Genomic DNA, 25,547 nt, shown 5'->3' with positions numbered 1-25,547 from the left:
GCAGGCAAAAGACCAGCCTGGCCACTAGAATGACCTATTTACTAAAGTGGAGTTGACCTAACTAGAGCATTTTGCAGTCAGTACAGTATGTATTTTACAACAGTTCACCTTGCCCGGGGAGAAATATTTGAGTTCTGAGGATCAAGGAGCTAGCAATGGCCAGATGGTTAACTTTAGGATGAAAGAAAAATTCAAAGGGTAAATCATCAACCACTTAGTCCTGATGCTGGGATCGAGTGTTAATGCACTTTTTCAGAGGTGGAAGCAAAGAGCATAGACGCAAAGAGTGCTCCCAAGACTGCATCTGTGCTTTAGTTAAAGGCACGTTGGGTGGGAGACCTAATTTCTTTGTAAATGGAGCAGAAATACCACACTGGTGTTTCCTCTGTATGAGCACAAAGACACAGGCGTTTTTCAGATACTGAAACATCGTGGGGAAAAAAGGCAAGACAGAGTCAAGAAGCAGTTTTAGGGGCATGATACGACAGCTCAGCCTCCAGAAGACTTGTGCAGCAACGAGGGATATTGTCTTGTGAAGAATTGATAAAAAGCCAGTTTTTCTTAAGTTACAACCAAATGGAGCCAAAAGTGAGCTGACTGGCCTCAGCCTTTTAGAACAAAAAAGCAAAACATTAGTCACGGTAGGGAACTGGTTAAATAAGAAAGAACAGCCAAAGGATAGAATCAACACCTATTACTTCTCTGTGGAAAGGAGATGGTGCTCCAGTGTTCTGTGAAGCCAGGGTTTGGGTGTGGCACTGGATGATTCTGTGCATGCCAGTGAACCCTGGCTGATGAAGGTGCTGTCTATCAGTACAGCCTCTTAGCTGGCCTTACCCTTCAAACTTTGTTCTCCAGCCAAACATGTTCATATTTTTCCACATGGTGTACCAGGTGCTTTTACTATTGGGCCTTTGCCTGTGCACACTCTTCTGCCAGGAATCTTCTACATCCTTTATTTCTGCTAATTCCTATTGCTCATTACTTAGAATCTACTATTTCCATGAAGTAATTCTGGATTACTATGGCTGGGTTAGTGCTTCTCTCATTTTCCATAGTATTCTGCTTCCCCTCTGTTTACCTCCCTCTTACAATATGGCTATCATGGGTTCCTGTCTAGTCTGAGAGTCCCTGGAGGATAACGACTTTGGTTTTGCCCCATATTGATTGAGGTAAAATTTACACATAATACAATTTTGAAATGTCAGATTGATAAGTTTTAACAAAGGCAATCAAGTATAACCATCACCACAAACAAGATACAGAACAGTTCAATCGTCTCAGAAAGTTCTCTCATGCCCCTTTGTAAGCAAACCTCACCCCATCCCAGACCCTAGCAACTACTGATCTGTTATCTGTCCTTATCCTTTGACATTTATTTAGAATGTCATATGAATGCCATCAAACAGCATATGGTCTTTTGTATCTGACTTCTTTCACTTCATTTCACCAGCAAAATGCTTTCAATATTCATCCAGTTTGTTGTATGGATCAGTAGTTGATTTCTTTTTATTGCTGAATAGATATCTGTTATAGAAATATACTGAAATTTCTGGGAATACAAGATAGAAAACTGTACTTGAACAAGAATTAAATAAAAATTTAAAAAATTAAAAAAAGAAATATACTGAAATTTGTTTGTCTGTTCACTAGTTGATGGCTATTTTAATCCCCAGCTTAGCATTATTTTGAATAAAGATTCTACAAACATTTACATAGAAGTCTTTTTGTGTAATTTGTTTTCACTTCTCTTGTGGAGATTCTAGGAATAGAATTGTTGAATCATTTCATGGGAAATTGCTAAATTATTTTCCAAAGTGATTGCTAAAATATTTTCTGTTTGTTGTTCGTATATTTATTTTAAAGTATATAAATAAATGTATTGATTATGCTATTACAGTTGTCCTGTTTTCCCCCCTTCGCCACCCTCCACCCACCCAGCACCCCAGACTCCCTCAGGCAACTCCCCACCATTGTTTATGCCCATGAGTCATGCATGTAAGTTCTATGGTTACTCCATTTTCTGTACTGTACTTTAAATCTCCGTGGCTATTCTGTAACTGACTATTTGTACTTAACCCCCTCATCTCTTCACCTATTGCCCCATACCCTCAAAACACTGTCTGTATCTGTGATTCTGTCTCTGTTTTTCTTGTGTGCTTAGATTTTTTTCAGATTAAATTGTTGATAGATATGTATTTTTGCTATTTTATTGTTCATAGTTTTGATCTTCTTTTTCTTAAATAAAGTCCCTTTAACATTTCATATAATAATGGTTTGGTGATGGTGAACTCCTTTAGTTTTTTTTGTCTGGGAAGCTCTTTATCTGCTCTTCGATTCTAAATGATAGCTTTGCTGGGAAGAGCAATGTTGGCTGCAGGTCTCTGCTTTTCATGACTTTGAATATTTCTTGTCAATCCCTTCTTTCCTGCAAAGTTTTTTTGAGTAATCAGCTGACAGTCTTATAGGAACTTCCCTGCAGGTAACTAACTGCATTTCTCTTGCTGCTTTTAAGATTCTCTCCTTATCTTTAACCTTTGGCCTTTTAATTATGGTATGTCTTGGAGTGGGCCCCTTTGCATCCATCTCATTTGGGACTCTTTGTGCTTCCTGGACTTGCATGTCTGTTTCCTTCACCAAATTATGGCAGTTCTTCTTTCATTTTTTTTTTTCAAATAGATTTTCAATTTCTTGCTCTTTCTCTTTTCCTTCTGGCACCCCTATGATGAGAATGGTGGACCACTTGAAGTTGCCCCAGAGGCTGCTTGTGCTGTCCTCATTTTTTTGGATTGTTTTTTCTTCTTGTTCGGATTGGATGTTTTTTGCTTCCTTATGTTCCAAATCATATTTGATTCTTGATTTCATATTTCATCCACCCTGCTGTTGTTTCCCTGTAAATTGTTCTTTATTTCAATTAGTATATCTTTTGTTTCTGATCTTTTTTATGCTTTCAAGGTCCTGACTAATTTCCTAAGCATCCTTATAACCAGTATTTTGAACTCTGCATCTGGTAGATTACTTATTTCCATTTTGTTTAGCTCTTTTGCTGGACTTTTGATCTGTTCTTTAATTTTGGCCATGTTTCTTTGTCTTCTTATATTGACAGCCTCCCTGTGTTTGTTTCTATATATTAGTTAGTGCTGCTTTGACTCTGTGTCTTGATAGTGTGGCCTAATGTAGTAGGTGTCCTCTAAGATCCAGTGGCACAGCCTCCCTTACCACCCAAACTGGGTACTCAAGGTGCACCCTTTATGTGGGCTGAGTACACCCTCCTCTTGTAGTTGAGCCTTGGGTACTGTTGGCAGATCAATGAGAGGGATTTACCCCAGGCTAGTCAACTGCAAGGATTGGTTGTGACCACTGACCACCAACCTCTGCCCTCCATGGAGGATCAGCTGTGCAAGGGGCAGGGTGGTGGTGCTCCAGTGTGGTCTCTAGCTCTGTCCCATGGGTATGCTAGCCCTGGGGTTTCCTAAGTGGTGCAGGCCAAGGTCAGTCCCCACCTGTGTTTTCCCTGGGCCACCTTGCCTGAGCTATAAAGCAATCTGAGAGGGCTGCTACTTGTGTTGGGTTTGGAGATTCCCAGGTGAAGCCAAGCTGTGAATCTAGGCTGGCTTCTGCTAGTGGTGGGCCCAGGGCTCACTGAGATCAGCTGTTGCTTGTTTGAGAAGATTTGGGAAGTTGTGAGGCATGAGCTAAGAACAGCCATTGATAAGGAAAAGCAGCTTGGATAGGCCCATAAGTTGGGTGAGTCAGAGTCTCTGGGGATCTCCAAGGTAGGTCAAACAGTGCAAGCCAGATTGTTGGAGTCTCAGATGCAGTACCAGCTTGCTGGCTCTGTCAAGGGAGGGTTTAGAAAAGGGGCAATGGCCTCTGCTTGCCTTGATGCTAGAGACTTCAGTTTCTCCCTGTATGCCCCCAGTGCCTTTCAAGCTACTACTCTGGTGAAGGAGCTCAGAGGGAGTGGGTCTGAGTAGGTGAGTCTGTGTATGGGTTCTTTAAGAGGAACTGCTTGGGGCTTTAGCAATTTCTTCCATCAAGTCATTCCCCACTGGTTTTTGCAGCCAAAAGTTGTGGGGACTTACCTTCCTAGGACTGGAACCCTGGGGAATCTGGTGTGGTGATGGGACTCCTCACTACTGAGATATCCCTCCTGAGTTTTTAATCCACCACACGTGGGTGAGGCACCAGCCTTTTCTGTATCTGTGCCCCTCCTACCAGTCTGGATGGATGTGGTTTCTTTAATTTTGTAGTTATCAGACTTCCATTCAACTTGATTTCTGACAGTTCTGAGTGATGGTTTTCCTATATATTAGCTGTAATTTTTATGTGGTTATGCAAAGAGGTGAGCCATGTATGCTGCCAACTTGACTAGAAGTCTAAAATATTTTCCCAAGTGTTTTATTTTACATTCTTCCCAGCAATACGTGAGTTTCAGTTGCTTCACATCTGCATCAGAACTTGGTATTGCCAGCCTTATTTTAACCATGCACTGGGGGTGTATTATCCCATCGTGGATTTACATATTTTTTTAAAGTATTAATGTTGAGCATCTGTTCATGTTCTTACTTGCTGTTCATATATTTACTTTGGTGAGAGGTCTGTTCAAATTTTTGCCTTTTTAAACATATTATTTGTTATCTTATTGAGTTTTAAGTGTTCTTTGTATGTATGGATACAAATCTTTTACGAGATATATTGTGCAAATATTTTCTCCCAGTCTGTGATTTAAAAAAAAATCTTCTTAAGTGTGTTTGGTGGATGGGGCAGGGAGAGTAATGGCAGGGGGATGGTGGCAACTGTAATTGCACAACAATAAAAAAAAAAAAAGAAAATCCAAAAGCAAGAGACAAAAAATTAGAAGTTTATAATTTTTGTTTTCTGCATCAATTTTATCTTTTAAGGTCCATGCTTATTTTCTCCCTTCAGATAAATCTTTGCCTAACCTCAGTACATTACAATTTTTTCCTGCACTTTCTATTGAAGGTTTTGTAATTTTAACTTCTGCATTTAGGACCAAAATTTATTTAGAGATAATTTCTGTGTATGGTTGTGTAGGAGGGTCAAAAAAAGTATTTTGGATATGGATTTCTAATTTTTCCAACAACATTTAAAGAAAATACCATCCTTGCCCTCCATTGAATTATGTTGGAACATTTATCAGTAATTAATTGATCATGGTCATATGTATGTGTATTTATTTCCGCACTCTATATCTTCTTTTCATTACATGCTATCTTCATGTCAATACCATACTCTCTTAATTAGGGTAGTATTGCAGTAAGTCTGAAAATCAAGTAGTGTGAGTCCTCCATTTTGGCTCTTCATTTTCAAAATTGCTTTGGCCATAACAGGTTTTTTTCATTTTCATAAAACATTTAAAGTTAGTTTATCCATTACAAAATTCAACTATTATTTTGACTTGCATTGTATTGACTCTATAGCTCAATTAGGGGAACATTTATATTTTAACTGTATTGAGTCTTATCATATCATGAACACTCCATTAAGACTGCTCAGTTCTTCTTTAAATTCTCTCTACAATGTTTTATAGAGTTTTTGGTGTACAGATCTTGCATGTATTTTGTGAAAGTTATTTATTTTTTATGCTATCCTATTAGTATTTTAAAAAATATTTTATTTATTTATTTTTAGAGAGAGGGGAAGGGAGGGAGAAAGAGTGGGAGAGAAACATCAATGAGTGGTTGCCTTTCATGTGTCCCCTACTGGGGACCTGGCCTGCAACCCAGGCATGTGCTGACTGGGAATTGAACTGGCAACCCTTTGCTTCACAGGCCCGTGCTCACTCTACTGAGCTACACAAGCCAGGGCCTATTAGTGTTTTTCAATTTGAATTTCCAATTGTTCCCTGCTAGTGCATAGAAATATAATTCATTTTTATATATTAACTTTGTATACCGTGACCTTCCTAGACTCACTTGTTAGTTCTAGTAGCATTTTAGTAGATTGCATAGAATTTGCTTCATTGATGATCACATCCTCTGTGAATAAAAACAATTTTAATTTCTCATCTGATTTTTTTCTTACCTTGTTGTACAAATTAGAACAGTGTGAACAGTACAGTGTGAACAGTACCATATAAGAGTGGACAGTACAGTGTGAACAGTACCATATAAGAGTGGACATTATTTGTATTCTTCCTGCCCCTGGGAGACAATCATTCACTCATTAACCATTAAGCATGATATTTGCTACAGGTTTTCATAAAAGTTCTGTATCAGACATCTGGTCAAGTTGGGAGCGTAGGTAGACATGTTTTGCTTCCCAGATAACCACAAAAAGAATTACAACTGATCTCAAAACAAAAAACATGGAGAACTGCCAGAAAATCAAACTGTATGGAAGTCTGACAACCAAAGATTTAAAGAAGCCACATTCATCCACATGGGTAGGAGGGGCAAAGATGAGTAGAGAGGCAATGAAGCAGGCAGTTCCACATTCAGGCGAGGTGGATAAAAATCAGGAGGGATACCTCAGGAGTGAGCAATCTCACCCCCTGGCCTGACTTCGCAGCACAGAGTTCTAGCACCAAGAAGATAAAGCTCCATTACTTCTGGCTGTAAAAGCCACTGAGGGTTGGGGAGGCAGAAGAAGCTGCCAGTTTCTCAGGAGAGTCCATTTAAAGGGACCACAAGGACTTAGAACATATGCAAACCCATCCACTCTGGGAGACACCACTAGTGCAGCAGTTAGAAGGGTGCCAGTCACATACAGAAAGTGGGTGAAGTGACTGGACATGGGGCAAGTGCTGGGCAAACCTACAGAAACCAGGCTGCGGCATTGTGTCTTTTCTGACCCTGCCCTCACACAGAGTCACAGATTGGTGAAGCAGATTGCCTCACCCTGGCAAATTCCTAAGGCTCTGCTTGTTAAGTTGTATAGGGCAGAGCCTTAACAGGTGCGCTAGGACAGGGAGTCAAAGCAGCTCTGCCTAACACACAGAAACAAACACAGGGAGGCTGCCAAATTGAGGAGACAAAGAAATATGGCCCAGATGAAAGAAGGGAACAAAACCTCAGAAAAAAAGAACTAAATGAAACAGAGATAGCCAACATATTGGATGCAGAGTTCAAAACACTGGTGATCAGGATGCTGAGAGAATGTATTGAATATGGCAAAAACATAAGGAGAGAAATGGGGGCTACACCAACTGAAATAAAAAAAAATCCACAGGGAATCAACAGCGAAGAGAAGGAAGTTGGGATTCAAATCATTAATTTGGAAAGTAAGGAAGAAATAAACATTCAACCAGAAATAAGAATTTTTAAAAAAATGAGAGTATAAGAAGATTCTGGGAACATCTTCAAAAGTGCCAACATCCATATCATAGGGATGCCAGAGGAAGAGGAAGAGCAGGAAATTGAAAACTTGTTTGAAAAAATAATGAAAGAAAACTTTCCGAATTCAGTGAAGGAAGTAGACATAAAAATTCAGGAAGCACAGAAGGTCCCAAAGAAGTTGGACTCAAAGAGGACCGCACCAAGACACATCATAATTAAAATGCCAAAGTTTAGACTTCCAGACAAGGTGGAGGTGTAGGTGGACACTGTGCCTCCTCACACAACCAGAAGAAGTCCAACAACAATTTAAAAACAGAAAACAACCAGAACTGACAGAAAATCAAACTGTATGAAAGTCCAACGACCAAGGAGTTAAAGAAGACACACTCATCCAGACTGGTAGGAGGGGTGGACATAGGTGTGCAGAGAAGACTTGGGGCAAGTGGTGGCTGGAGGACCCAGTGCTGGATTGTGGAGCAGGGTGTGCAAGGCTGCAGCTGGCTGACGAGGCTATGGCAGTGGCTGGTGAGAAGGCAGGCATACATTCACGTGCAGATAAACTGGGAGGAACAATTGGGGAGGAAGACAGACCTCGAAACCCAGAGCTCGAGCTCAGGGAAATAAAGCCTCAAACCACTGATTGAAAACACCTGTGGAGGTTGAGGTGGCAGTGGGGGAAACTCCCAGCCTCACAGGAGAGTTCACTGGAGAGACCCACAGGGTCCTAGAGTGTACACAAACCCATCCACTGGGAATCAGCACCAGAAGGGCCCACTTTGCTTGTGGGTAGTGGGGGAAGTGACTGAAAACTGGCACAGAGTGTTGTTCCCTTTCAACCCCTTCCCCACATACAGCATCACAAAGCAGCGACGTGGGTTGCCCTGCCCTGGTGAATACCTAAGGCTCTGCCCCTCACTGTGAAACAGGCATGTCAAGACAAAAAAAAAAATGGCCCAAATGATAGAACAGATCAAAGCACCAGAAAAAATACAACTAAGCAATGAAGAGATAGCCAGCCTATCAGATGCACAGTTCAAAACACTGGTAATCAGGATGCTCACAGAATTGGTTGAATTTGGTTGCAAATTAGATGAAAAAATGAAGGCTAAGCTGAGTAAAATAAAGGAAAATGTACAGGGAACCAAAAGTGATGGAAAGGAAACTGGGACTCAGATCAATGGTGTGGACCAGAAGTAAACACTCAACCAAAAAAGAATGAAGAAACAAGAATTCAGAGAAATGAGAAGAGGCTTAGAAATCTCCAGGACATCTTTAAACATTCCAACATTCGAATTATAGGGATACCAGAGGGAGGAGAGGAAGAGCAACAAGTGGAAAAGTTATTTGAACAGGTAATAAATGAGAACTTTCCCAATCTAGCAAAGGAAATAGACTTTCAGGAGTCCAGGAAGCTCAGGGACTCCCAAAGAAGTTGGAGCCAAGGAGGAACACACCAAGGCACATCATAATTACATTACCCAAGATTAAAATGAAGGAGAGAATCCTAGAAGCAGCAAGAGAAAAGGAGACAGTCACCTACAAAAAAAGGAGTGCCCATCGACCTTCAGCTGATTTCTCAAGAGATCTTACAGGCAAGAAGGGGCTGGAAAGAAGTATTTCAAGTCATGAAAGGCAAGGGCCTACATCCAAGATTGCTCTATCCAGCAAAGCTTTCATTTAGAATGGAAGGGCAGATAAAGTACTTCACAGATTAGGTCAAGTTCAAGGAGTTCATCATCACCAAGCCCTTATTATATAAAATGTTAAAGGGATTTATCTGAGAAAAATAAGATAAAAATTATGAACAGTAAAATGACAGCAAACTCACAATTATTAACAGCCACACCTAAAACAAAAACAAAAGGAAACTAAGCAAACAACTAGAACAGGAACAGAACCACAGAAATGGAGATCACATGGAGGTTTATCAACAGGGGAATGGGAAGGGGAGAGGGCCCTGCTCTTCCTTGCATGGGGCCCTGCAAGAAGTATTCAAAGTGATGAAAAGCAGGGCCCTACAACCAAGATCACTTTATCCAGCAAAGCTATCATTTAGGATGGAAGGGCAGATAACGTGCTTCCCAGACAAGGTATAGCTAAAGGAGTTCTTTATCATCAAGCCCTTATATGAAATGTTAAAGGGACTTACTTAGGAATAAGAAGATCAAAACTATGAACATTAAAATGACAACAAACTCACAATTTTTAACAGCTGAGTCTAAAAGACAGAAACAAACCAAGCAAACAACAACAGGAACAGAATCACAGATATGGAAATCATGTGGAGGGTTATCAGCTGAGACATGGAAGAAGAAGAATGGGTAAAATTTGCAGGGATTAAGAAGCATAATTGGTAGGTACAAAATAGACAGAGGCACATTAAGAATAGTATAGGAAATAGAGGAGCCAAAGAACTTATATGCACAACCCATGAACATGAACTAAGTGGTGGGGGGATTGCTGCAGGGAAGGGGCTCACTGGGCATAGGGGGGCAAAGGAGGGAAATTGGGACAACTGTCATAGCATAACCAATAAAATACATTTTAAAACTTCTTTATGAAATTAGGAAGTTTCATTCTATTCCTTATTTGCCCATAATTTTAATTATGAATGGACGTTAAATTTTGTGAAATGTTTTTTCAGGGACTTTTTCCCTCTTTTACTCCGGATACTTACACTGTCTATTGCATATTTGAGATACTCCGTAAATATTTGTGGAATGAATAACACTGTGGTAAATACCCCTGTGAGTGGAAGGCTGCACTTCAGTCACTTGGAAGCTTGAGATGAGCTAAGGGGACGTGGGAGAATTAGAATGCCTATTTCTGTCAAGGTACTACCTTTGCCTAAATGCTTATGTGCAATCTTTATAGCATTCCTATCAAGTAAGTATCTCCATTTTAAAAATGAGGAATGAGTAGTAGATGGAATGAATGAAAAGGTATGACATGGTTGTGATGTGGGGAAGAAGTTCTGTGTTTTGTAACTCAATAAAAATAAAGAGATAATTATGAAATTCAGAAAACAAAGTAATATGCAAAAGAAGCTGGTTTCAAATATAATGCAAGTTAAAATGGAGCGTGACTTGGCCATTTGATGGAGTAAAAGAATCAAGAATCCAGAGCTGGCTGGTGTAGCTCAATGGATCGAGCGTGGGCCTGTGAACCAAACAGCTGTGGTTCGATTCCCAGTCAGGCCGCATGCCTGGGTTGCAGGCCAGTTCCCAGCAGGGGACGCACAAGAGACAACCACACATTGATATTTCTCTCCCTTTCTACTTCCCTTCCCCTCTAAAGATAAATAAATTTAAAAAAAAAAAGAATCCAGTTGGTTTGGATTCAAGGAATTTTGTCCTTGAAAGAACTGTTGGACCACTAAGAAGGACAAATAATGCTTGCACAGTACTTGGCTCAGCTGTCTATAATATGCTCATAGCCAAAATAATGTAAATTTACACTATTGGTTTAGCAATCTGATGATTTGATTTATAGAGAAAGCAAAAAAAAAAGATTTAATTTTGGTTACATATCAAAATGCAAATGTTTTTAGAACTTGACAAAACAAAAGTTAAGATAAATGTGAAGGAAGTTATAAAGTGGGAAATAAATGGGAAATTTTAGGGATATTAACATTCTTATTCTCCAAAATGGGAATATTTAAATCCCTCCTCCTCAGGTCCTACCTATAAAATGAGATTCAAACTTTTACCTAAAAAAAGTTGTGAGGATGAAGGAGTGTATGTAAATGTCTGATATGTATGTGATAGGTACCCAAATAACTGTAGAAATGATAGAGAGGAGAAAAGGGAGGCAGGCCTATTGATAGGAGAGAATAAAAACCCTTTCCCACTCAGAGAGAGAACCTCAACTTTAAGGTCTATAAATTGCCTCTCCTGCAGACACTATCACTGCTCCGAGAGCAGGGTGGTAAGTCTGAGTACTGAGACATCAGGGGTTGTGTGTCCAGCCCACCTGGATGATCTGATGACACTGTGAGTGGTGTTGTATTTCCCACTTTACAGCTGTGAGAGTTAAGTCTTTGTGGCCACCTGATCTGCACAGGACCAGCCCTGAAGTGGCTAAGCTATGGCCGAAACCCAGCAACTGCAACTCCCAATTCCATTGTCTGCCATTGAGCCAAGTGGTGCAATGAATCTGAAACACTGGGCGAGCTCCTGGCATATCCTCTGCACACATTTCTAATGAATAGCCTTTAGGTTTAATGAAAAGGAAAAAAAGATGATTCATTTCTCCCAACAGCTGCATATTATTTACATTGCATTTGTGTTGATGGCTAATAAAAGAGCAAAGGGACAGCTCAGGGTGGCTGTGATTATTCCAGTGTCCTTAATGAGGCTCCAGATTAAATACCAACACGTGAGCATGGGTGGGTCTGCCGCCCCTTTTAGACCAGCAGTGGTCAGAGCTGCTGTCTTCCCTGGAAGTGATTCAGTCAGCAGAAATGGGCCTCAGGGGCCAAGACCTGAGAATAGCAAGATATATGTTTCTGCCTGACTGAACTGCCTCTTAGTCCATGATTGCTGTGGTATAGGTGGCTTGGGCTGAGGCTACCACCAATCCTGAAACAGTTCTTTCCTCATCCTTTGAAGTATGATTGGTTGGGGAGGACCCAGGAGCCACTGTGACGAGGTGGTTCTCAAATCTATACGCTCTTGCTTTGCCATGATTACTGAAAAATATGTAATATAATATGTATGTATTATAATGGGTGTTATATATTAGAATGTGTATTACATATATGTTATAACAGGGGGTGTGTGTGTCTGTGGTTGCTTTCTGGATATGGAATATGAAGGAGTTTTGGACCTTCTCATCAACCCTGTGGACAGCTTGGAAAGTCGCACCTGTGGAAGTAGTTTCTTCATTGTTTTCCATTGATCACCTCGACCTCTCAGGTTACCATGGGGAGCGTTATGTACGTGATGACACCTTTAAACTGTGGAGCAGGGTGTGAGGACTGGCACCAGGACACCTTTGATTATTCTAGGGCTCCCTCTAACATGTTATTTTGTTTCTAAAGCACCTGTTTTGCGCCTAGATTTCTCTGAGGGTACAGAGGGAATAAAATAAAGGCACTCACAGTTGAGTAAACAGATTAGTATTTTATTAGAAAGATCACTCTTAATGCCAGTATGGAGATTGGATTAGAGTGGGCCAAGACTTCTTGCTAGACCAGTCACTGCTGTATCCAGATAGGAAACAGCTGGGCCAGACTTAATCAAGGTGATGGAATTGGCAGAAATGACATGTTCATCAGTTAAGATTCTCTCACAGGAATATTACACCAATGTCACATTTTATTTTTCTACTCTTCATTGGTACCTGTGAACTATAAGTATTTTGTACTCATTTTCCATAGCTGCCTTAACAAAGTACCAAAAATGGGATGACTTAGAACACCACAAATTTATTGTCTCACAGTTCTAGGGGCCAGAAGTCTTAAGTCAAGGTGTCAGCAGGACTGTGCTCGCTCTGAGTGCCTCTCTACTGGCTTCTGGAAGTTCTCTGACTGGTGACACCACAGCTCTAATCTTCCTGTGATGTTCTCTCTCTGTGTGTGTCTCTCTCTGGGTGAAAATTCCCACTTTTTATAAGGACACCAGTCAATTTAGATGAAAGCCCACCTTAATGGCCTCATTTTAATTTGATTACCTCTGTGTCCAACTAAGGTCATATTTCAAGTTACTGGAGGTTAAGACTCCAACCTGTGTTTTGGGAACATAAATCAACCGGTAATGTATATTTGATATGCATTTTAAGTGTATTAATTGTTCATTAGATTATATATCACTGAACTAATCAAATTACTGAAGAGAAACTTAAATTGCTAGGTAATTTAGACCATTTAGATACCAATCTGGAAGTCATCAGAAAATAACTGAATGTTTGTCATATCTTCACTCTTTACAGACATATCGGTACTCAAACACACCTGTATATGTATAAAATGCAGTCACAGTTCCTAACTGTGGATCAGATTAGGCTGAGGGCAGAAACCCTAGCTCACCACTATAATCTGCGAGTCTGTTGATTGGTAACAGATTTTAATTCTGAAACATCTATTAGTAGATAGTAGTTTCGGGGAATAAAAGCTTTTAAACAGTATATAGATTCTGTTATAGATAGAGTATATAGATACTGTATATAGATGCAGTATATAGATACTTTTTAACAGTATCTATATGGGGCATCGAGAAATAGAGATAATGAGGTTTTCATAAAGTAAAAGGTCCACAATCTCAGAACCAGAACCTCTGTTTTCAGTCTCAGTGCTCATCTCACTTCCTGCGTGTGTGGAGTGAATGACTGAACCTCTCCCTACATCTCCCTGAAGCATCCTTGGGTGTAAAAATGAGACTAACGTGCTCTATGTCCCTCAGGTGGTGGTTAGATGAGAGTCTATAATTGGGTAAATATATGATATTAATACTGCTGTTATGAATTAATTATTCAAGTGATGATCTTAAAGGTGAATCTTTGTGTTTTTTTTTCCATAGTTAACAAGCATAAGCCATGGATCGAGACTTCGTACCATGGAGTCATTACTGAGAACAATGACACAGTCATTTTGGACCCACCGCTAGTAGCCCTGGACAAAGATGCACCAGTTCCTTTTGCAGGTGAGATGAAGGCTTAGTGTGAATGGGCTTGGCTCACTGTGGAGACAAGCTGGGAAACCTCGCAAAGCCCAGGCTCGGGCTTCGTAGCTGTTATCACCATGCTGTGAATCTTATAGGTCAGCTTGCGATTTCAAAGCGCTGTGCCTCTTCTGATTTCTGGTATGGATTCTCTGTCTCCTTATGGTTTTTCTCCTTGGCGTCACCTCCAATGCAAGAGGCTTAGTTCTTTCTCTGAGAAATGGTATGTTGCTGAAGTGGTCTCTGTGAGATGGAAGACTTGGGCTAGTAAGTTCCATAGGGGAGTCCTCTCTAGAAAGATGGTCCATAGACATGAGGACGTGTGTGACCCACTGTCCCCACTACCCACATATCACGGACATGTGAAAACTTGTAGCGTGGTAGATTGGCAAGAGGGAAAGGAAAGAAAAAAGATTAGTAAATACTTGCTAAATGTAGGACAGAGCTGTGCCCTGGAGCTTCCAAGTGGGTCCTACTTTCAGAGGAGGAACCCCAAGGCAGTGCTGTTTTGCCCTCTGCCGTTCGTGGACAGAGAGCCTTCACATTGTTTTTGAGACTGCGATTACTTCCTCCTTCAACCCTCCACAAGGTCCAGGCCCCAAGAGAGGTATGTGAAGAGTACAGCTATGTCTCCTGTCTCCATAGATTTTGGCAAAGAGAAGTGGGTAGGTATTGGCAGAGGGTGGAGAGATGGAACAAAGAATTTATGAAGATGCCTGCATTGTGAGTAATATTGTTAACATTTTATAACTGTCAGGAAAAAGACAGGAAATTTAATGAAGGTTTTCAAGATTTTTAGGAGATTGTTTTATGATAGATGGGTGCCAGACTGAGATCTTCACCATGATAAAGTCTATTTTTCCTGACAGTTTGTCTGCTACATTATGAGCTACTTGAGCAGGAAAAATTGGCTGTTTTGGACTTGGAAGAGATAAGCTTTGTGATGGTCCTTTTTTCGTTACAGAAGATTATAAAGTGAGGAGTGATGGGGTGGGTTAAATGGGGCAAATTGAGCCTTATGTGAAGATAAACCCATAAGCATTCTTGCAGAGCATGGGGAGATGCTCTTGACTCTCAGAAGGCTTCATCTTGACTTCATGTAGAATGAAAACCACCAAGGGCACCTGACTGTGACTTACACGGTGTTTAGAGTTGGGACATTTCCCTATGACTTCCAGCCGCCCTCAGAGGTCTCAGTTCAGGCAGATTCCACTGGGAAGTATGAATCCCATGCTGTTTATTTTCCCACAAAAGATGAGGTCTCCTGTCCAAATCTTTGGGAATATCCCAACTCCTCTCTTTCTTTATTGGGGTTAATCGGCAATTCTTAACAATCCTCAGAAATGAGTTTTTAATACAAACACTAGCAAAAATGTTTGGATCATGAAAATGTTTGGATTATGAAAATGTTTGGTTTGGCATACACTATGTGCTTTAAAAGATAGACATAACAGCTAGACATCGGGAGGTTTACCATAAAAAGGGGGGAGAACTTTGGCTGATCTTAAAGAATCGGGTCAGAAATGCAGAGCTGAGCGCGGCTCCCCTGTCTAGAGTGCACCACGTGCCCCTGGCTTCCCTCGCCTCTTTTGCTCTCAGAGCCTGTGTGCGGGGTTCTTCCACCAAACCAGTCCTCTCGCCCACCTTTCCATTTGAATGTGGGACCCCTCTTTAAGCCATAGCAGAGAAAACCCGTGACGTTTTAAATGGGAAGTAAATGGATGCTGTTAAGTCGCTTTAGTGTAGTGAGGCTAACTCTTTAAAAGGCAGGGGATGTGTCTGATTAATGTCTGCTCTCAGTATAGCCCTGTTTCATCCATTAGTGAACCAGGAAACTCAAGTTGTTGAACAAGCTGTTCTACAGTCAAGTTACAAGATGTCGAATGTACAGACCAAAATGTGGGGTGGGGGTACATTTCAAGCAAATCTGATATTTGAAAGTTTGGATTTACAAAAGATGACTTATCTTCTTTGGTCATAGGGCTGAAGAAGGACAGTGAACAATTTTACCTGAATATTCACCAAAGAATTTCCTTAAATCATAAGTGTGCCAAGTGCCTTTAAACTTGAATTTGTATTCTAACCATTGTTTGTGCCCATGGGTTTTAAGGCACATCTTGAAATGGAGCTTTACTTCTAAGCTAAGCCCTGACTAGTTATTTTCATCTGAAGACAATTTCTATACTACTCCTGATAGTTGCAGCTGCATTTAAAAAAATCTAGCTTAATGCATCAAATACAATCTTCTAAGCTTTTAAGAGCAAAAAAATAAAAAGATGCTTTTCAAAATGGTCAGAGCTGTTTTTCTCTTTGTTATTTATGATTAGCTCTAAGACAGGACACAGGCACCGGCCATCCATCCATGCTGCAAGGTTTATTTCAAAACATTTATCTTAAAAAGAAAATACAGATTTATTTCAGATCCCTATCATTCTCATAAAATTGAAAAATTTATATCTGCCAGCTCCATCACTTCTCGAAGTCGACTGCAGCTTTTAGCCCCTTATCAACTTCTCTGGTGCAGGGTCACTTTCCACCCCTCCCCAGTGGTCTTTATTTCCAATTTAGTCTGTAAGGCTGAGTTAGAAGCTTTGTGGGAGGTGGTTCATCCGTATTATTTTTGCTCTGTCTTGTTTCTCTTGTAATTTCCACTCCCGCTTTAATAATTTTTAAAGAAAAATTTTCTATGTAAAGTGTCATTTCTTTAAATAGAAACCACAATTCAATTTTTTGTAAAATGCAAAGTTCAGGATATAAAATAGTTTTTATTGTATATCTCCTGGTTATGACAATAGTCTTTATTGTAGAAAATGTGAAAAATACAGTGAAGCACCAAAAAAATCTGAACAGTGTTTCCTTACCCCCAGAGCCTCTGTTAACATTTTAGGGTGTCCCTTTCACTCATTTTATACTTTTTTCTACCTTATATTCAAGAATATAACTTATTTTTCTCAAAAAAATGAAAACACACCATTTTATTAAATATTGTTCTGCAAATTATTAAATGGCTAAATGGTTTCCTATTTAATTAATATTCGATATTACCAGAGACATTGAAATTAAGAATAAAGTGATCGTCACCAGAGGAGAGTGGGGAGGACATTATGGGGGGAAAACGGGGAAGGTTGTCAGGAACATGTGTAAAGTACATATGGACAAAGCCAGAGGAGGGTAGGATTGAGGGTGGGAGGTGGGGAAGGGGGGCTGGGGGAAAAGTGGAGACAGCCATATTTGAACAACAATAAAAAAATTTAAAAAATATTCTAAAGTTCATAGTTGCTTTCCCCCTGACTTACTGAGATATAAATGACATATAACATTGTATAAGTTTAAGGTATACAGGGTGTTGATTTAATGTGTACATTGTGAAGTGATTAAATCATGGCCTTACCTAACACCTCCATTACCTTACATACTTACCATTTGTGTGTGCATGTATGTATTATTGTTAACTATAATAATCTTGCTGTACATTAGATTTCCAAAACTTATTCATCTTCTAACTGAACATTTTCACCCTTTGATCAACATTTCCCTATGTCCCCCACTCTCCTGGTCACAATTATTCTACTCTCTGTTTCTATTGAGTTTGGTTTTTCAAGGCTAATTACACCTTTAAGTGAATTCACATAAAAGTAATTCCATATGTAAGTGATTCCACATAACGGATTTTACATGGAAGTGATAAGCAGTATGTGTCTTTGTCTGCTTATTTCACTGAGCATGGTATCCTCAGTTGTAGCAACTGTCAGGATCTTCTTCTTTCTGGGGGCTAAATAATATTCCATTTCCTATGTAAGTGTGAAGCATATATATACACTTATCCTTTCATCTGTTGGCAGACACTTAGGTTGTTTCCATATCTTGGCTATTGCAAATTATGAGGCAATGAACATGGGAGTATTTTTTTGATATCCTGATTTTATTTTCCTTGAATATATACTCAGAAGTAGGATTTCTAGATCATATGGCAGTTCCATTTTTAATTTTTTAGGAACTTCCATACTATTTTTTTTAGTGCCTGTGCTAGTTTATTCTCCCATTAATGGTACACAGTGTGTGATTTAGTAACAGTATAATGGAGTCACCAATTACAGTAGCCTCATTCTCTTCATCTGAAAAATATTAATAGCTTTCCAGGGTAGTTGTTTCATTAAATTTAAAGAATGTCTTTGATGCGTGTTGTATTTAAGTGTTCTTTTCCAGATCCTTCTCTCTGCCTGTTTCATGGATGTGAAATCTAAGTTACAGGGAGGCCAAGCTATAATACTTGCTCAGTATCCCACAGCAGGCTAGCTGTGGGCTACACTTCTCACCATTTGCTCTGGGGTCCCTTTTCCTATTATATTGCCTTTTGATACCTGCCCCACCTGATAAGTAGAGGCACCGCTTCTTAGTCAGTGGAATTTCCCTCAGACCTCAGGTAAGTACATTATATTTGACTCACTTCTCAACCCTGTATCTGAGTCCAGAGGATATGACCTTCTAAGAGACTCAGATGCAGAAAAATCTTTGAGTAATAATGAAAATTCTATCCACTGCATGGTAAAAAATTATAACGAAAGCAAGCTGGGCACATTTTGAACTCACTAATCTCTACATGAGGCCCACTGAGGCCTGTTAGGAAGCTGTGGAGACGTTTAAATTTAAAGGGAATTAGATTACCTTTCAGAGAATATAGAACTGCTCATTTGTCTACATTGGGCCAGTCTGGACTTGTCTTTTGTAAGGACAAGGCTATAGAGAGTGATCAGGCATCATTGGCTGGCTTCTCGGGCCGGGTGACTCTCTGAAGGCTGCCCAGAAAATTGCTTGGGACATGATCTGGCCTGGTGTGGTGTCTGGTTGCAGCAGCAGGTTCTCTCTTCTCCATGATTAACTCTGTTTGTCCTCCTCATTCTGCTCAGCTTCTGCACATTTATCTGCCTTCTTATCTTTGGATTAATCTAGGGCTCTTTGTGCTTCAGGCTCCATAGGTGCCTGATGACAAAGACCATCCCTGAAGGCTTGCAACAGAATGGTTTCTTCTGGTGAGAAGGGAATGCTGGTTGTGAACAGTCCTGGGCTTTGACCAGATGCACATGGTTTTACATTTACTAACTATATGGTCTCAGATAAGTTACTCAGCTCCTTTGAGGGTCCGTTTCCTCATGTTTAAGTGGGAATAAACACATTACTTAATCCTGGGTTAGTGTATGGATTAAATAAGATATTGATGCAAAGTGCCTAGAACACTCTCTGGCAGCTAATAGATGTCCAATATATCATAGTTCTGATCATCTTAGCAATGATAATGAGACTAATCAGAATAATCGTAATTCTTTTTTAAAGTATAATATTTTATTGATTATGCCTTCAGTTGTCCCAATTTTTTTCTCCCCTTTATCTCCTTTCTGCCCTGCAACCCCATACCTTTCAGCATTTCCCCCCACCCCCTTAGTTCATATCCATGGAGGGGTACATACAAGTTCTTTGACTTCTCTATTTCCTGTACTATTATTAACCTCTCCCTGTCCATTTTATGCCTACCAATAATACTTCTTATTCCCTGTACCTTCCCCCTGATTCTTCCCTTCCCCCACTCCACAGATAACCCTCCATGTGATCTCCATTTCTGCAATTCTATTCCTGTTCTGGTTGTTTGTTTAGTTTTTGTTTTTTAAGTTCAGTTGTTGATAGTTATGAGTTTGTTGTTATTTTACTGTGAATACTATTTGATCTTCTTCTATTTCTTAGATAAGTCCCTTTAACATTTCATATAATAAGGGCTTGGTGATGATGAACTCCTTTAACTTGACCTTATCTGCGAAGCACTTTATCTGCCCTTATATTCTAAATGATGGTTTTGCTGGATACAATAATCTTGGGTGGAGGACCTTGCCTTTCTTGACCTGAAATACTTCTTTCCAGGCTCTTCTTGCCTAGAAGGTTTCTTCTGAGAAACCAGCTAATAGTCTCATGGGAACTCCTTTGTAAGTAACTCCTTTCCTCTTGCTGCTTTTAAGATTCTCTCCGTATCTTTAATCTTAGGAAACTTAATTATGATGTGCCTTGGTGTGTTCCTCCTTGGGTCCACCTTCTTTGGGACTCTCTGGGCTTCCTGAACTTCCTGGAAATCTATTTTGTTTGCCAGATTGGGACAGTGTTTCTTCATTATTTGTTCAAATAAGTTTTCAATTTCTTGCTCTTCCTCTTCTCCTTCTGGCACCCCTATGATTCGGATGTTGGAACATTTAGAATTGTCCTAGATGTTCCTAAGCCACCTCTCATTTTTTTTTTGAATTCTTGTTTCTTCACTGTGTTCCGGTAGGATGTTTAGTTCTTCCTTTTGTTCCAAATCATTGATTTGAGTCCTGGTTTCCTTCTCTTCACTCTTGGTTCCCTGTATATTTTCATTTATTTCACTTTGTATAGCTTTCATTTTTTACTTCATTTTGTGACCATACCCAACCATTTCTGTGAGCATGCTGGTTAACGGTGTTTTGAACTCTGCATCTGATAGGTTGGCTAGCTCCTTGTCATTTAGTTGTTTTTCTGGAGTTTTGATCTGTCCTTTCATTTGGGCCATATTTCTTTGTCTCAGTGCAGCTCTTATGTTGTAAGGAGGTAGAGCCTTAGGTATTTTCTAGGGCAGGGCAACCCTTTTTGCTTTACCGTGGTGCTGTCTGTGGGGGAGAGGTCAGAGAGGGGGCAATGCCACTCACCTGCTCTGCTCTACCCCCACTTTCCAGTGAACTCTTCTGTGAGACTGTGAGTTTCTCCCACCTCTGCAACCCTCACAGTGTTTTACAGCTAGAGATTTAGTTTCCCGGTCAGCCAGCCCCGTCTCTGCCGCGCAGTCCACTACCTTGCCATGGGCCCTTTCCTCCTGGCTGCTAGTCTCCACCTCTCCTACCAGTCTGGATGAACGTTTCTTTAACTCCTTGGTTGTCAGAGTTCCATGCAGTTTGATTTTCCAGCAGTTCTGGTTGTCTTTCTTTACTCCTTTTTAATTGGTTGTGTGAGGAAGCAAAGCGTTTCTACCTACACCTCCATCCTGGCTCTAACTCCAGCAATCGTAACTCTTATCATCATGAATATCACCATGTGTTTTATTCATTCTAGATTGATTACAATGATACGATTATAATCTGTGATGATGATATCAAGCAGAAGAAAAAAGTAACTTTGGAGTTTGTTCTACAGGCTGATGCAGTCACCCCTTGTACCGTCCTGCTGTGTTGCCTAGGTTGTTTGATTTTGTGGCCGTATGGAGGCGATTAAGTGATGTAGGGGAAAGTCGTTTGTGAATTGTGTAGAACTCTATAAGTATTAGTTGTAAGTACATGTCCTTACATTCTACCTTTAATTTTCTCTGTGGAATAGTCTGTTAGTTGCATGATACACTTTTTAAGTGTATCTTTTGCCTTTTTATTATAAACATACACACATGCACCCACAGAGACACACATATGTGTGCTGGCTGCTACCCATAAAATAGTACAGTCAAGCCTCACACCAACCCTGTGAACAGGTAGGTCAGCTATTGTGATTCTGGTTTGTAAATGAGGGCATTGAGGCTTAGAGAAATTAAATAACTGTTCAAGGTTACCTAGCTGAAGGTAGGTCAGCCCTGTCACTCAGTTCCAGATTCCAGTTATCAGACTGCAAGTCTTGCCTTCTTTCTCCTTTGCCAGTTGTCCAGTGTGTGAGACTTACCTCATTGTCATTAGAAGATTTACGTGGTACCTGGACATAGAGTTAAAGAATGGAGAATCCCATTTTAAGTTCCCTTTTAAGTTCTTTTTTTCAATCTTTCTGATTATCTTAAGGAGAAAGGTGCATTGTGGGAGGGTCAAAGTATCCTCAACGCCTCTCAAACACTTGCTGGTCTCCCTTTCTGACAAAAACGGGCAAGCTCAAGCTCATAGCATTCCATAGGCAAGAGCACTGAGCTGGAATTTTAATATTCTGCTATATTTTATTTAGGCTACTTTTTATTTAAGGCAAATATTCCTGGCTTTTCAGCTGTTCTCTTTTTAAGTAAATTCATTAAAAAAACCAATTTAAAGAAAAATGTATGCAAATAAGTGTTTAGGTAGTTTATGGCAGTGGCAAAAAACATAGAAGAGGTCTGACTGCATAGGATGTGGGACACAGCAGAATAACCCCATTTGTGCCTCACTCTGCCCACCCAGCAACCTCAGGACCACCCATGCTGGGCCCAGCCATCTTCAGTCTGCCCCGCCCCCTGGCTCTCTGAGTGCTGGTCCTGGCGGCAGAGGAGCCATCTATGCCAGCTTCACGGTCATGTGTCTTCTGTTATGGCGGGGGTCAGTCCTGAGGACCAGAGGCAGGGTGCTCCCTGGTATCCCATCCCGTGCCCTGAGCATACACTTGGCCTCAGCCAGAGGCCAGTCCAGAGCAGTCCCTGCAGCAGATCAAGTGCAGACCTCTCTGGAATCTGCAGTCTGGGCCACTGTCTTGGACCTCTCAGTGTTGGAATTAAGAAAAGATGGGAAACAGAAAGACATGGACCAGTGTCTGTTCATTAAGTACACATGAAAATTACTAAAAAGAATAAGAACAAAACCAAATTAACCCTCACTCCTAAGACCTGCTAGACTTCTGTTCACGTGTAGGTACATAGTTCTTACTAATTTGGATCATAGTGTATATGGTTCAGAGCCTTTGTGTTTCCACTTTCACAGACAACTTCAAAGCTGACTAGAACATGCTCAAGAATATTACTCAAGTGTAGGCATAATTACACATCATAGAGCCAGATTCTAGTGTATTTAACCATTTCTCTATTTTTGTATATTTAGATTGTTTACAGTGTTTTTCCATTATTAGAAGTCACACTGCCATACACAACTTTGAAATATCTTTATTATATAAACAGAGACAATATTTTATGTTTATGGTTTAATTCATAGACAGTAAACAAACATGTGTTTTATTTTCAGTGACAGATTAGATTGTGTTGTCAAATGTTCCTGTTGATATGACCTGTGATTGCTCAGTTTTGGGGCAGATGGTGGGATTCAGATTAGACAGGGAAATGAGGCCTGAACTCGACTCCCATAGCTGTCTGCAGCCTGTGGTGGGGCCCTCAGTCCCATGTTCCTGTGAGGAGTTTTTTCTCACTATAGTGACTGTGAGCTAAGGGCTTCCAGCTGTAGGCAAGATGTGATTTGAAAACTCATCAACAGTAAGACAAAAGTTGCTTTAAAGCTGAAAAAATTTAAGGGGTGTGGACATAGCAAACAGTAAATAAGCCGGAAGACCTGGTTGAGCTGATGCTGTGATCTTCGGGGAGGGTGACAATGAATGGGTCCCTTTGTAGTCCCCGGGATCAGCAAGGCTTTTTGGACTACAGCTTTGGTCCTGATGCTGTTGGTGCTGGAGCGCTTTGCCAGGCAGAATTGGAGGAAGAAAGACCTGATGCATTCTTTAACTCTGGAATTAAAGAATTAACTTGGCTGTGTTCCTTGGTTGTCTTCTGCCAGCTTGGCAGCTGCCAGCCTTGACAGTGATTAATATGGGGTGAAGGGCATATTTGGAGTCCTTTCTTGGTTGTCCTACCTCGGGCGTTGCATTCTCTCCAGTGTTTCCCTTTGGCATTGTTTACTCCTCCTTCTATATGCCGATGGCCAAGCAGCTCAGCAGGCAGATCTCAGCTCCTTTGGGGCGGGCAGGGGCCATTTACATAACACCTGGGCTTCTGGATCCTGGGACACAAAACCCCTGCCTTGCTGAGAAGTGGACAAGATATTTCTTCAGCCACGGAGGTGGCCGGTGGCTGCTTTCTAGGGTGAAACTATGCTGCTGGAAGGAGAGTAGTGAGCTTCCCAGCATTGGGGGTCTTTGCCTCACCCCCGCAAAAGAATTTTTTCTTTCGACTATAACAAATGATTCCAAATCTTTCTTCTTGTTAATTATCCTCTTTCCTGTCTGTCAGTGTCCCTGGAGCTGTCTGTCTGTGCATGTCCTACCCTTTGGTCTTTTGTTGTTGTTACTTAATTTCTCTCATGCTAAAGCGCATATGTATTTTTGCTGCGTGGCAGTTTAGCCTTGGTGAGTTTAGGATGGCCCATCTCATCTGAAAGATTCTGCTGTTGGCTTCTCCTCCATCATGATCATGATTAATCCCGGTGTTCCAAGCCTCTCTGCCGGAGCCTGGTTGCAGTGGGGTTCATGCTTTGGTAGCGGCTGCAGACCCTTCAGGTGTGGTTCTGCAACCTGCTCCAGTGCCGAGTGCTTCAGAGCCGAGTGGTCAGGTGCTAAGGGGATGCACCCTGCGGGGTGGCCGGAGGAGAGACCAAAGGCCGGAGTACAGAGGAAGGAAGGCAGGATCAAGGGGTGGTGGGGCAAGGAAAAAGCAGAGGGTGAGGGTCCCAGGTAGATTCCCCCAGCAGGGGCTGGGCTTCATGGTCTGAATGGAGGGGAGAGGCTCTTCACCAGTGATGCTGACCTTCTCAACGAGAAGATTCTGGTGAGAGCCTGCTCTAGTTCACACTAATGTGTGGGAGAGAACCAGTGTTTACCTGTGGGCCCCTCACTGTCAATTAGGCCGGGGAGTAAGGGAAGTTCAAGTTAGAGAAGCTTGAGTGCTGGCGCTTAAGAGAAAGCTTGAGAGAAACCCTTGAATGAAGGGATTTCAAGTCTTCTGGGATTCTGAGTCGCAGGCAGTATTACTAAAACTAGATGAAAAGTGAGCAATGAAATTAATAATACAGCAGAACTTCTGCCAGCCCATATGGTAACTGGGCAGATCAGAATCAGGTGTCCTTTCTTACAGGTAGACACTGTCCCACACCAGAGCACACGACTTGGCAAATGCAGAAAGGGGTAGATGTCAGTCCCTACTTGTCCCCTCAGTTGTACGTCCTTGTATAGAAAACAACTTGCACACATGGCACAGGAAACTAGCTAAAATTTATTGAGCACTTACTATATGGCAGGCATTTTATATGCAGTATGTTATTTAATCTTTATAGCAATCCTCTGAAATAGGCATGATTATTATCCCTAATTCACAGAAGGGGATACTGAGGCTAAACCGGATTGCAGTAGCCCCTTTTTATCCATGGGGGGTACATTCCAAGACCCCTAGTGGATGTCTGAAACTGCAGAGAGCACTGAACCCTACATATAGTAAGTTTTTTCCTATACATACATACCTATAATAAAGTTTACTTTATAAATTAGGTAGGAGATTAACAACAGTAACTGATAGTAAAATAGAACAGTTGTAACAATATTCCATAATGAAAGTTATGTGAATGACTTTGGGGACATTATTAAGTAAAATGTGGGTCACTTGAACACAGGCACTGTGATACCCTGGTGGTCGATCTGATAACCAAGATGGCCATTAAGTGATTAACGAGCAGGGAGCAGCTACATGGCAGATACACTGGACAAAGGGATGGTTCACATCCCAGGTGGGATGGAGCAGGGTGGTGCGAGATTTCATCTCATTGCTTAGAAGGGCATACAATTTAAAACTTACAAATTGCTTATTTCTGGAATTTTTCATTTAATATTTTCATACTGCAGTTGACTGCAGGTAACTGAAACCACAGAAAATGAAACTGCAGGT

General features: G+C 40.9%; 1 protein-coding gene across 1 annotated transcript in view; it reads left to right on the top strand.

The window, feature by feature from the left end:
- CLSTN2 (calsyntenin 2) overlaps positions 1-25,547 on the top strand; it is a 588,535-nt gene that overhangs the window by 217,771 nt on the left and 345,217 nt on the right. The window contains exon 2 of the mRNA XM_037061175.1: positions 13,820-13,942. Coding sequence (XP_036917070.1) covers positions 13,820-13,942 — 123 coding nt within the window. The remainder of the gene's footprint in view (positions 1-13,819; positions 13,943-25,547) is intronic.

This window comes from Sturnira hondurensis, unplaced genomic scaffold, assembly GCF_014824575.4.
Source record: "Sturnira hondurensis isolate 20B ecotype Veracruz unplaced genomic scaffold, ASM1482457v3 Scaffold0013299, whole genome shotgun sequence".
Taxonomy (NCBI): Eukaryota; Metazoa; Chordata; class Mammalia; order Chiroptera; family Phyllostomidae; genus Sturnira; species Sturnira hondurensis.
Note: the sequence above shows the minus strand (reverse complement) of the source record. Positions and strands in the feature narration are given on the sequence as shown.